Here is a 14658-nt window from a genome sequence, read left to right on the forward strand (position 1 = left end):
ACATGTACATGAGACAGAACACCTTGCTGTACACTGCAGTGTTTTCTATATTACCACAATAATAAAATGCCTCCATTGGACTGAGCCACACTCTACTATCATTCATATCCTCGTATCTTTATCTGTATTTGTATATCACATACAGAGGAGTGATTGTACTAAGCTTTGGAGAGAGCTAAAGTGGACAGAGACTAACCTTATCGGGGTATTTTCTGGGAAAAATACCCTGAGAATGTGCTGCTCATGTACCACCACCACCATAGCCATTGCTGCTACCACCGCCGTAAGGTGAGCTGCAACTTCATATCATAACTTTGATGCACCAGGGGTCATGCAACAGTGCTGAGCGACATCCCGCATTGGAGCAACAATAAGCAGTCCCTGGAAGTAGGTAAGTATCATTTTCTTTTTACCTTTTTCTTCCTTTTTTTTCCCACAGTGATCATCTTGTGAGTTCACTGGGTCCATTGGACACACACAGTTGATCAAGTGTAAAAAAAATGATAGTGATCAAAATTGGGCACTATGCTACCCAGTGGCCCAGAGGCAAGATAAAAGTTGGTGCCCCTCTCCCCCATAGCTAGGTAGCTAGAGAGAGGGACAATATGAGAGAGAGAGAGAGAGAGAGAGAGAGAGAGAGAGAGAGAGAATGAATTATGGAAAAAGAGAGAAACAAGAATGTCAGGGAGAGAGAGGCTTTCATAGACTCACCGTCTGCCGCTGCAGCATCTCCCACCCAGCTCCCAGCTCTTAGTTGCCATCTGCCTGCTTCGCACACTGGCTGTGTGGAGTGGACTGTCTCCCGCCCGACTCCTGGCTCTTCGTCACTATCTGACAGTGACACTGTTGGCCGGCTGGCTTGCTCAGCCTCAGGTCCCCGACTTCCGCCCCAGCGGACGGGTAACAGGGAGGAGCGGCCGCTACACAGAAGACTACGGGGGAGGGGGGCTGCCCGCCCGGCCACCCGCACCACTTTACATAGGGGTATAGGGGGGCAGCCCGCTCCCACCAATGCACACCAGGCTACGGGGAGGAACCATTTCATACTGAACAAGGCTATGGGGGAGGGGGACCGCCCGCCGCACAAGGCTACGGAGGGAGAGGGCACCCGCCCGCACCACTGCGCACAAGGCTACGCCCGCACTGTGCTGCATAACATAACCGCATGCCGCTGCGCTGAATAAGAGCGGCAGTCTGCAGTGGCATTAATGAGCGAAACATCAGAGGCAATGGAGCCAGTGCCTCCCTTATGCTTGGAGCCCGGCAGCAGGTGACTCCATTGCCTCAGGGAGTTCAGCCACTCATGCTACCTATAGATCTATCCACACCTTAATAGATGTCACCACATCTAAACAACACACAGAAAAAATATATTGGCATGATCTGGTGGCGCAAATGAATATACTGTATATAGTTTTTACAGTGAAAAAAAGTTAAATAAGTGAAACAGTGTCCAACACAATGGGGCAGATGTATTAAGCCTTAGTAAGAGATGAATGCAAGGGTGATAAAGAGAGATAAACATCCAGCCAATCACCTGCAAACTGCCATGTTACAGGCTGTGTTTGAAAAAAGTCAGTAAGGAGCTGATTGGCTGGACGTTTATCTCTCTTTAAAACTTAATACATCTGCCCCCAATGTGACAATCACAAAGTGATAAATAAAAGGAATACATCCCTACAGTTCCAAAATGAGATTAAACCTGGTGTATTGAGAAAGATGTTGATGAGCACCAGGACGTTTCTTTGTTTTTCTTCCTTTCCTTCTTTCACATACGGTATTTTATGGAGAATACACACGTAGCGATTATGTGCTAATTTCTAAGCAATCTGAATAGATTGCTTAGAAAGTAAGCACAGATCTCTCTGTGTGTATGCTCCGAGAGATTATTTTTTTCCTGCTAACGAAGTCAGTGCATGCAGTCAAAATCTAGTCAGATTGCTTAGCAGGTGACTGCAAATCTGTCTGTGTGTACAGAATGAGAGATATGGATCACAATCTAGCAAGAGATATTTAATCTCTCGGAGCATACACACGGAGAGATCTGTGCTTACTTTCTAAGCAATCTAGTCAGATTGCTTAGAAAATAGCACAAATTCGCTTTGTGTGTACACCCCTTACATGTGTATGCCCCATTAATAGAATATCAGCGTTGCTCGGAAGAAAGGATAATGAAATAGGAATTAGATTAAATTTGTACTGCCTACCTCACTCACCTCTATAGGGGTGAGGAAGGGCATACAGGTATCTTTTTCTGTAGTTAACAAAGGAATGTATTCAGAAGGTGGAGTCAGAATGGCGTACCCCACTCACAGTGACAGCGGGATGTACTAAAGGGAAAATGCGGTAAAACAGGGGTTGTACCGCATTTTCCTATTTACCATTACCGTCCGACCCGTCTCCGCCGGGCAGGGGTGGCGATACCCTATAGAAGCCTAGGGCTTCTATCGCCGCCCTCGCGACCCCCCCTCCCGTCCTCCATCGATCTCCTCCTACCCCAGCAGGTGTCACAGCCGGGAGGACATCCGGCTGCAGGGGGGAGGAGGAGACGCAGGGGGACACTGACAGTTGCCGGGATGTGACGGAGACCCCGCAAACCACATTACAGGTATCGCGGGGTCCTCCATCACCGCACCCCGATGCTAGCCGCATATGTTAGTACATATGCGGTAGCATCGCGGTGGCTGGGCGGCGATGTATATTAATACATCCCGCCCTGAATGTGCTGTTATCACCACCTATAAAGGTATCTTTTAGCTCTCTGTCTCCTACTTTTATGTAGAAATAGCAGTGTAAATACAAAGATTGTGTACACAACTCACAATTAGAAGTATGGGATGACACATATAGCGGTATCTTTGGAAACCGGTACACACAGCTGATCACACTGGCCGGATCCATCGGACACACGCAGCTGATAACACTGGCCAGATCCATCGGACACACACACAGCTGATCACACTGGCCGGATCCATCGGACACACGCAGCTGATCACACTGGCATGATCCATTAGACACACACACAACTGATCACACTGGCCGGGTCCAAGGGACACACACACACAGCTGATCACAATGGCCGGGTCCAAGGGACACACACACACAGCTGATCACACTGGCTGGGTCCATCACACACACACAGCTGATCACACTGACCAGATCCATCAGACACACACACAGCTGATCACACTGCCTGGTTCCATCGGGGACAGACAGCTGATCACACAGACCGGATCCATCGGGCACACACAGCTGATCACACTGGCCGGATCCATTGGACACACACAGCTGAGCACACTGTCTTGGTCCATCAGACACACACAGCTGATCACACTCGCCAGGTCCAACAGATGCACAAAGCTGATCACACTGGCCAGGTCCACTAATCGGGTTTATCGGACATGCACAGCTGATCACACTGACCAGGTCCATCGGACACATACAGCTGATCACAGAGGTTCTGCACTGTGGCTGCGTGTAGTGTAATACAGGGGGAGGCTCTGCACTGTGGCTGCGAGTAGTGTAATACAGGGGGAGGCTCTGCACTGTGGCTACGTATAGTGTAATACAGGGGGAGGCTCTGCACTGTGGCTGTGAGTAGTGTAATACAGGGGGAGGCTCTGCACTGTGGCTGCGTGTAGTGTAATACAGGGGGAGGCTCTGCACTGTGGCTGCGAGTAGTGTAATACAGGGGTAGGCTCTGCACTGTGGCTGCGTGTAGTGTAATACAGGGGGAGGCTCTGCACTGTGGCTGCGTGTAGTGTAATACAGGGGGAGGCTCTGCACTGTGGCTGCGTGTAGTGTAATACAGGGGGAGGCTCTGCACTGTGGCTGTGTAGTGTAATACAGGGGGAGGCTCTGCACTGTGGCTGCGTGTAGTGTAATACAGGGGTAGGTTCTGCACTGTGGCTGCGAGTAGTGTAATACACGGGGAGGTTCTGCACTGTGGCTGAGTGTAGTGTAATACAGGGGGAGGCTCTGCACTGTGGCTGCGTGTAGTGTAATACAGGGGGAGGCTCTGCACTGTGGCTGCGTGTAGTGTAATACAGGGGTAGGTTCTGCACTGTGGCTGCGAGTAGTGTAATACACGGGGAGGTTCTGCACTGTGGCTGAGTGTAGTGTAATACAGGGGGAGGCTCTGCACTGTGGCTGCGTGTAGTGTAATACAGGGGGAGGCTCTGCACTGTGGCTGCGTGTAGTGTAATACAGGGGGAGGCTCTGCACTGTGGCTGTGTAGTGTAATACAGGGGGAGGCTCTGCACTGTGGCTGCGTGTAGTGTAATACAGGGGTAGGTTCTGCACTGTGGCTGCGAGTAGTGTAATACACGGGGAGGTTCTGCACTGTGGCTGAGTGTAGTGTAATACAGGGGGAGGCTCTGCACTGTGGCTGCGTGTAGTGTAATACAGGGGGAGTCTCTGCACTGTGGCTGCGTGTAGTGTAATACAGGGGGAGGCTCTGCACTGTGGCTGCGTGTAGTGTAATACAGGGGGAGGCTCTGCACTCTGGCTGTGTAGACTATGCATTAGTCTGACTTTGCAGTTTGCACTGTGGCTTAGGGATGGGTAATCATATGATGTTTCATCGGTAACATCGGATTTATGGTTCCAATGTTCGATGTTTAACCCTGCAATGTTGAGGATCCAATGTTTCATCTACATCGCTAGATTTCTCCCCCGATGTTTTTCTCAATCTTCCAATGTTTTTTCTTTTGTGTGTCAATGTGTGCTGCTTTCAATGCTTTGCAGCCAGCTCACTCTCTCCTTGATTTATATTCATTAAAAACTTAAGAGACTGATAAAAAATCCATTAACAAACATGACAGTATCACTGCTGACTGGGCTTTCATATGTGTGTGTGTGTGTGTGTGTGTGTGTGTGTGTGTGTGTGTGTGTGTGTGTGTGTGTGGCTGTGTGCTGCTGCTGTGGGTGGTAGCTGACAGTGAAAGACAGTCTGGCCAGCCATTCAGCAGTAGCACACAGGACAGCCCCATTCCTGCCTCACTGCAACTGTTGCTGTTAGTGAGTCACTGTCGCACAGGTCTGGTTTGCATATCAGTGCTGATATACAGACCACACTGTGCTAGAAGCACTACAGCAGACAGCGACACTCTAGGCAGGGAAGAGGAACTGCATGGGTTTTCAGAGATAGCGGATGCTAGAATGAACAGTATAATACTAGTAGTGACATAGCGGTGAACTCCCTTCATATTTATTTTATTTATTAATAGTTTCTTATATAGCGCAGCATATTCACTTGCGCTTTACAATAGGAGACAGTGATACAACAAACTGGGTATTTACAGTCAGTCAAAGGTATGAGGGCCCTGCTCGCAAACTTACAATCTATCATTTGATTTATTATTATGCAGCAAGCATATCACAGCACCTTACAAAGGGCCTGATTCAGTTGTGGATGCAGACATTTGCACAGTTTATTTCTGTGCAGTGATTTATTAGTAACAGCGGCTGCAGATACTGAGTGACAGGTACAGTAGTTTCTATTTGAGGGAGGGGATGGGGGCTGGTTTGTCAAATGCAGACGTGTTTCAAACATTAATTTGCAGTTGCACTGGCTCCAGCATCTTTGTTCTGATGGTTATTCTAAGCAACAATCGGGTTGCTCAGATGTTTGATGTTGGCAATGTTGCATCTTTTATACTTAAGCGGTGGATTTGAGAGTGCAACTGCATCCACCTCTGAAAGTTTTTCCATATTAAAACAATCGTGATAAGTGTATTTAAATTAAAGTATTTTTTTTTATGAATTAGCAATAGCTTGCTATTACAAATGCCAGCATAGTCATGTTTTTTTATAACTTGTTACGGAGAGTCAGAGAGTATCATGGAGAACCCACTAAGATAAACTTAATAGAGGGATTATTTATCATTTCAGAAGCTTATTAGTGTATTATATGCTTTGGTAACCAGTTTATTTTAAAAAATATCGAAACATCGGTTAACATCGGGTTCACAGTACCAATGTTTAGGTCTAAATGATGTTTTGCAACCAATGTTGAAAAACATCATTTGACCGATGTTTTCTTTCGATGTCCCATCCCAGTGTGGCTGCTTGTAGAGCAATATAGGGGGAGGCTAGCTCTGCACTGCAATGCATGTTGGGCTGGGTGGAGAGTAGTAGTGTAATACAGGGGGAGGAGGAGGAGGAGGAGGAGGAGGAGCTTGGGTGTGATCATGAGGCTGTGAAGGGGAATAGGCCGAGCCTTGTACTTAGTGACCTTATCCTGTGACAGACGCTTCCAGCATGGCTCTGCTCAGAGGTAATGTAACTATGGCTCTCATCTAAGTGTGCCTGCAGGTGCCTGTGTTCCCTGGGGGGGGGGGGGGGGGGGGCGCCACACACACACACAGTGCATGCACACCTGCAGACTTCACCCCCCAGGTGTGTGCGTGTGCAGTGTCAGCCTCCCTCCCTGGTGTGTGTGTGTGTGTGTGTGTGTGTGTGTGGTGTCAGCCTCCCTCCCTGGTGTGTGTGTGTGTGTGTGTGTGGTGTCAGCCTCCCTCCCTGGTGTTTGTGTGTGTGTGTGTGTGCAGTGTCAGCCCCCCTTCCTAGTGTGTGTGCGGTGTCAGCCTCCCTCCCTGGTGTGTGTGTGTGGTGTCAGCCTCCCTCCCTGGTGTGTGTGTGTGTGGTGTCAGCCTCCCTCCCTGGTGTGTGTGTGTGTGTGTGTGGTGTCAGCCTCCCTCCCTGGTGTGTGTGTGTGTGTGTGTGTGGTGTCAGCCTCCCTCCCTGGTGTTTGTGTGTGTGTGTGTGTGCAGTGTCAGCCCCCCTTCCTAGTGTGTGTGCGGTGTCAGCCTCCCTCCCTGGTGTGTGTGTGTGGTGTCAGCCTCCCTCCCTGGTGTGTGTGTGTGTGGTGTCAGCCTCCCTCCCTGGTGTGTGTGTGTGTGTGTGGTGTCAGCCTCCTTCCCTGGTGTGTGTGTGTCAGCCTCCCTCCCTGGTGTTTGTGTGTGTGTGTGTGCAGTGTCAGCCCCCCTTCCTAGTGTGTGTGCGGTGTCAGCCTCCCTCCCTGGTGTGTGTGTGTGTGTGCCTGCCTGCCACACTGGTGTATGTTTGTGTGTGTGTGTGCCCCCCCCCCCCCCCCAGGCATGGGTGTGTGTGTGGTTCCAGTCGTGTCCCCCCCCCCCCCCCCCAGGTGTGTGTGTGTGGTGCCAGTGGTGTGTCGTCGTCCCCCTCAGGTGTGTGTGTGTGTGGTGCCAGCCTACCCACCCCCTGGTTTGTGTGTGTGTGTGTGGTGCCATCCTACCCACCTCCTGGTGTATGTGTGTGCTGTCAGCCTCTCCGGCGTGGGTGGGTGTGTGGTTCCAGTCCCCCCCCCCCCCCGGTGACCCCCCTACCGGTTTGTGTGTGTGGTGCCGGCCTACCCACCCCCTGGTTTGTGTGTTTGGTGCCGGCCTACCCACCCCCTGATTTGTGTGTGTGTTTGGTGCCAGCCAAAGCCCCCCCCCCCCCAGTGTTTGTGTGAGTGTGCAGTGGCGGGTGGCACCACACACGCACACACCTAAGGGGTCACTGATGAAGGGAGTCGCTGGTTGCAGGAGAATGTAGCCATCAACCCCCCCCCCTGCACATGGGTCTTTAAATAAACCTTGCCAGCAGGCTGTGGACTGTAGTGCGGAACCCTTGTGATGCCGTATAACTATAATAATATATTGGTGCTGACAGGTTCAGTTATTTTGGGACTACGGTGTCCTGATCAGGGAACCTTCATCATTGGTGTACTGTCATCGTGATCCTGGCTTCAGGGAGGGCAGTGGGGGGGCCTGGTCATTGGTACAGCTCTGAGAGGGCAGCGCAGGGGGGGTCTGGCCTTGGTTCCGGCTCCTGGGAGGACAGTGGGGGCCCTGGCTGTTGTTCCAGCTGCTGGGGGGGGGGGGGGTACTGGCTGGCCTTGATTGCCGCTAAAGGGAGGGGCCTAGCCTTGGTTCCAGCTCCTGGGAGGCCAGTGGGGGACTGGTCATTGTTCCAGCTCCTGGGAGGGCAGCGCAGGGGGGCCTGGCCTGGGACCGGGGAGGGCAGAGGGAGGGGCCTAGCCTTGGTCCCGGCTCATGTACAGCTGGAATTATTGGAAGTGCATAAATTAAGCAACATGGTCTATATTATTATTATTATTATTATTATTAATAATAAAAATACCCCCTATAGGAATCCTCTTCTGATAATCCAATATAACATTGTGGCCATACGCAAAGGCTAGCCTTCTGTACCCATGGTCTGCGTACAATGACTGGGATGCCCCCTGTATGACTCGGCTGTACAGTATTGTGCAGGTCCCATATGGAGACCTGCATGGTAAATAAAACACAGCATTTATACCTGCAGAGTGGACTCGTGACCTTTGTGACAGTTATTCCTGTCCTGACCCTTGTACGTACAGCACTGACACTGGTGACACTGGTAATGCGGGTGTGCAAGCTGCCTCCCTGGTATAGTGACCTGCTGTAAGCCAGGCTGCCCGGGGGGGGTGGATGATGTCCACTGGTCATTAGCAGAGTAGGGAATGTCTGTCCGGGCGCTTATACACTGTGACGGAGGGGAGATGTCGCTGTGCGGACAGTGGTCTCCTGCACCGACGCCATTATTTTACATTTTTTCTTTTCATTTATTTTCTTTTTATTTCTAACTTCTCCTGAAGGTTTTGTGGCCCAGTTGTACCATTCGCATCCACTGCCTTTACCTAAAACAAGGACCGGTTTTGGTATAGTGGGTACTAGGTCAAAAGTCACTAGGTCGACACCTGAAAACGATTGACACACCATGTGATGGCATTGCCAGAATGACGGCACAAGCTTACGGTCAACATGGACAAGGTTTTTGGTGTCTGTCGGCATGGATACACTATTATATTCTCCCTCTATGCCCACTTGGATAGTAAAGTATAAACCAACTCAGTCTACATCCCAAAAAAACCGTGAAAAACTTGTCGATCATGTCCATGTTGACCGTAAGCTTTTGTCGACCTACTCACTGTCCACCATTAGTGGTTAACCTAGACATTGTTGACCCAGGGACCGCATACCACCAGGCCTATCTTATTATGGTCTGGACACGCCTTTCCCCAATTGTGCTGCTGTGAGCATCCTGGCTTTCTCATTGGCTGCTGGGTGTGCTTACCCCTCCTACCTTGAGGGCGGAGTGACAAGCGTGACCCTGAATACCGTACTCCTGCCGTAGTGATGTATTTTCTCTCATGTAGATTTGTCTTTTCCAGGTATTTTTGTTGTTGCTGCCAAAAGAACCCCGTTTGGCACCTTTGGGGGGGTGCTGAAGGATCACTCCGCCACGGATCTGGGTGAGATTGCGGCAAAAGCCGCGCTGGCCGCTGGGAACGTGTCCCCTGATGCCGTGGACAGTGTGGTGTTTGGGAACGTTGCTCAGGTACAGTATGATACCAGATGATCAGCCAGCTATAATGTATGTCCTGCATTAGCAACGTCACCCCCACCCTCTCTATCACCATGATGCTGAATTGCATCCCCCCTCCCCCCCCCCCCCCCCCAAACCACCTTCTGGCCAATGCTACTAATGGCGGAATTCAATTAGCCACAATCAATTTAAAGGGTGAAAACAGGATGGCACAGCCTCCTGCAATTAAACGATTATTAGCTGCGGGCTATTCAATCACAGCCCCCTCCCCCCACTATTATCCGGGGTAAGTTCCTGAACCTAATTGAATCCCCCCCGCCTGAATGTGTCTGCACTCTATTATGACATGTACTCCAAGTGTGTGATATCAGTGGCGAATGCGGTCATATTAGACTCATGGGCAGATGGCCTCCTTAGTGGGTGTGCTCTGTGTCGACTGAGCAGATGGCGACGGCTTGTCTAGGACGCGCTCAGTCATCTGCATGACTGGCAAAAGCAGCTACCTGTTGTGCATTGATCGGGTTTGAATGACCGTCAACAAGTGGGAATCCGGATAACTCCCAGGCAATGTCTCGGTCGACGGCGACAAAAAGGTTGATGCATGAAACAGACGACGTAATTATATATATTTTTTTTACTTTTTTGATTCCTTACCATGTACATGGACTCCAAATGGAAACACACACACACACTATTGTCAGGTTGCTGACCATTACAATGTCGAATGTTATAAGGCCAACACCATAATGTCTACATGGCTAATGTCTAAACAGGCGATGTTAGTATATAAAATGTTACAAAGTCAAAATGTTGACAATAGAAAGGGTTTAGGGTCAGGCTTAAAATTGCGTGTCGGCATTGTGTAACAGTCAACATTGTGTCCTTTTTATATAAATTGTGATTGTTGACGTTTTGTAGATTTCGGCCTTATAGTGGCTACATACTGACTATGGGTATCTGAGTGTCATAAAAAGCATACCCCCCACTAGCTGTTCCCCCATGGGGCAATTTACTTGCTGTTCCCATGCCGCAAATAGCCATGGGAGGACACATTCCAGCTTGCAGCCCCCAGAGGTCGCAAACTGAAATGTGCGAAAAGTCGACGCAAAGCCAGCCACCGACAAACTGCAGCAAATTTTTGGTGCGCAACCCAGATGCAGTTTGATTGACAGGAAGTCACTGTTTTTGTGGGTGGTTTCCAGGTGTTTTCAGAGAGTATCAGGGAAAATGCAGACGTGCCCTGGTGTTTTCAGGACGGGAGTGAGACATCCACTCCGGCTCCGATCAGCCTGGTATTGATGGTGGAGACTGTGATGGGTCTGATATGGAAGCGCTTTTCATAGACTCTGTGATCTCTAGAACTGAAGATACAATCTTTTTTCCTAATACAGGTTGAGTTTTCCTTATCCGAATATCCGTTTTCCAAATTATTCCGCAAACCATACATTCCAGAAACTGTTTTTGTGTGCTAAAAGCGCTACTGGGGACATGATATGTAACTGGCACTACTGGGGACATGATCTGTAACTGGCATTACTGGGGACATGATATGTAATTGGCACTACTGCGGACATGATATGTAACTGGCACTACTGGGGACATGATCTGTAACTGGCACTACTGGGGACATGATATGTAATTGGCACTACTGCGGACATGATATGTAACTGGCACTACTGGGGACATGATATGTAATTGGCACTACTGCGGACATGATATGTAATTGGCACTACTGCGGACATGATATGTAATTGGCACTACTGCGGACATGATATGTAACTGGCACTACTGGGGACATGATATGTAACAGCACTACTGGGGACATCTGTAACTGTCACTACTGGGGACATGATATGTAACGGCACTACTGGGGACATGATATGTAATTGGCACTACTGCGGACATGATATGTAACTGGCACTACTGGGGACATGATATGTAACTGGCACTACTGGGGACATGATCTGTAACTGGCACTACTGGGGACATGATATGTAATTGGCACTACTGCGGACATGATATGTAACTGGCACTACTGGGGACATGATATGTAATTGGCACTACTGCGGACATGATATGTAATTGGCACTACTGCGGACATGATATGTAATTGGCACTACTGCGGACATGATATGTAACTGGCACTACTGGGGACATGATATGTAACTGGCACTACTGGGGACATGATATGTAACAGCACTACTGGGGACATCTGTAACTGTCACTACTGGGGACATGATATGTAACGGCACTACTGGGGACATGATATGTAATTGGCACTACTGCGGACATGATATGTAATTGGCACTACTGCGGACATGATATGTAACTGGCACTACTGGGGACATGATATGTAACTGGCACTACTGGGGACATGATATGTAACAGCACTACTGGGGACATCTGTAACTGTCACTACTGGGGACATGATATGTAACTGGCACTACTGGGGACATGATATGTAACAGCACTACTGGGGACATCTGTAACTGTCACTACTGGGGACATGATATGTAACGGCACTACTGGGGACATGATATGTAATTGGCACTACTGCGGACATGATATGTAACTGGCACTGCTGGGGACATGATATGTAACTGGCACTGCTGGGGACATGATATGTAACTGGCACTGCTGGGGACATGATATGTAACTGGCACTGCTGGGGACATGATATGTAACTGGCACTGCTGGGGACATGATATGTAACTGGCACTGCTGGGGACATGATATGTAACTGGCACTGCTGGGGACATGATATGTAACTGGCACTGCTGGGGACATGATATGTAACTGGCACTGCTGGGGACATGATATGTAACTGGCACTGCTGGGGACATGATATGTAACTGGCACTGCTGGGGACATGATATGTAACTGGCACTGCTGGGGACATGATATGTAACTGGCACTGCTGGGGACATGATATGTAACTGGCACTGCTGGGGACATGATATGTAACTGGCACTGCTGGGGACATGATATGTAACTGGCACTGCTGGGGACATGATATGTAACTGGCACTGCTGGGGACATGATATGTAACTGGCACTGCTGGGGACATGATATGTAACTGGCACTACTGGGGACATGATATGTAACTGGCACTACTGGGGACATGATATGTAACTGGCTCTACTGGGGACATGATATGTAACTGGCACTACTGGGGACATCTGTAACTGGCACTACTACTGGGGACATGATATGTAACTGGCACTACTGGGGACATGATACTGTATGTAACTGGCACTACTGAGGACATCTGTAACTGGCACTACTGGGGACATGATATGTAACAGCACTACTGGGGACTTCTGTAACTGGCACTACTGGGGACATGATATGTAACTGGCACTACTGGGGACATGATATGTAACTGGCGGCACTACTGGGGACATGATATGTAACTGGCACTACTGGGGACATCTGTAACTGGCACTACTACTGGGGACATGATATGTAACTGGCACTACTGGGGACATGATACTGTATGTAACTGGCACTACTGAGGACATCTGTAACTGGCACTACTGGGGACATGATATGTAACAGCACTACTGGGGACTTCTGTAACTGGCACTACTGGGGACATGATATGTAACAGCACTACTGGGGACATCTGTAACTGGGACATGATACTGTATATAACTGGCACTACTGAGGACATCTGTAACTGGCACTACTGGGGACATGATCTGTAACTGGCACTATTGGGGACATGATATGTAACAGCACTACTGGGGACATCTGTAACTGGCACTACTGGGGACATGATATGTAACGGCACTACTGAGGACATGATACTGTATATAACTGGCACTACTGGGGACATGATATGTAACAGCACTACTGGGGACATGATATGTAACAGCACTACTGGGGACTTCTGTAACTGGCACTACTGGGGACATGATATGTAATAGCACTACTGGGGACTTCTGTAACTGGCACTACTGGGGACATGATATGTAACAGCACTACTGGGGACATCTGTAACTGGCACTACTGGGACATGATACTGTATATAACTGGCACTACTGGGGACATGATCTGTAACTGGCACTACTGGGGACATGATCTGTAACTGGCACTACTGGGGAAATGATCTGTAACTGGCACTACTGGGGAAATGATATGAAACGGCACTACCGGGGACATGATATGAAACGGCACTACTGAGGACATGATACTGTATATAACTGGCACTAAATATCTGAAAGACAATGATTGCTTGGCATTCAAATTCAGTACCTGAGACTTTACACAAACTTTGTTTCATGTTTCGAAACCTTGTTTTATGCACACATATAATATATCTGTGTGTATTTCATGTGTTTGATGTGTTTATACAACATAAATGCAAGATACCTCAAGATACATCATTGAAATACAAAACTATTCTGAAACAGCACTACTGGGGACATGATATGAAACTGGCACTACTGGGGACATGATATGAAACTGGCACTACTGGGGACATGATATGTAACAGCACTACTGGGGACATCTGTAACTGGCACTACTGGGGACATGATATGTAACGGTACTACTGAGGACATGATACTGTATATAACTGGCACTACTGAGGACATCTGTAACTGGCACTACTGGGGACATATGTAGCAGCACTACTGGGGACATGATATGTAACAGCACTACTGGGGACTTCTGTAACTGGCACTACTGGGACATGATACTGTATATAACTGGCACTACTGAGGACATCTGTAACTGGCACTACTGGGGACATGATCTGTAACTGGCACTACTGGGGACATGATCTGTAACTGGCACTACTGGGGAAATGATCTGTAACGGCACTACCGGGGACATGATATGAAACGGCACTACTGGGGACAGCTGTAACATCACTACTGAGGACATGATACTGTATATAACTGGCACTACTGAGGACATCTATAACAGCACTACTGAGGACATGATACTGTATATAACTGGCACTACTGGGGACATCTGTAACGGCACTACTGAGGACATGATACTGTATATAACTGGCACTAAATATCTGAAAGACAATGATTGCTTGGCATTCAAATTCAATACCTGAGACTTTACACAGACTTTGTTTCATGTTTCAAAACCTTGTTTTATGCACACATATAATATATCTGTGTGTATTTCATGTGTTTGATGTGTTTATACAGCATAAATGCAAGATACCTCAAGATACATCATTGAAATACAAAACTATTCTGAAATACAGAATAATCCGTTATCCAAAATTCTCCTGGTCCCGAGCATTTTGGATACTCA

At 48.6% G+C, this 14658-nt stretch overlaps 1 protein-coding gene across 1 annotated transcript in view; it reads left to right on the top strand.

Annotated features, from left to right (window-relative positions):
• Positions 1–6152: 6152 nt before the first annotated feature.
• ACAA2 (acetyl-CoA acyltransferase 2) overlaps positions 6153–14658 on the top strand; it is a 38353-nt gene continuing 29847 nt past the window's right edge. Inside the window, exons 1-2 of the mRNA XM_083155287.1 lie at positions 6153–6277; positions 9224–9390. Of these exons, the coding sequence (XP_083011413.1) occupies positions 6262–6277; positions 9224–9390 (183 nt within the window). The 5' untranslated portion in view covers positions 6153–6261. The remainder of the gene's footprint in view (positions 6278–9223; positions 9391–14658) is intronic.

This window comes from Crinia signifera, chromosome 1 (assembly GCF_055691185.1).
Source record: "Crinia signifera chromosome 1, ASM5569118v1, whole genome shotgun sequence".
NCBI lineage: Eukaryota > Metazoa > Chordata > Amphibia > Anura > Myobatrachidae > Crinia > Crinia signifera.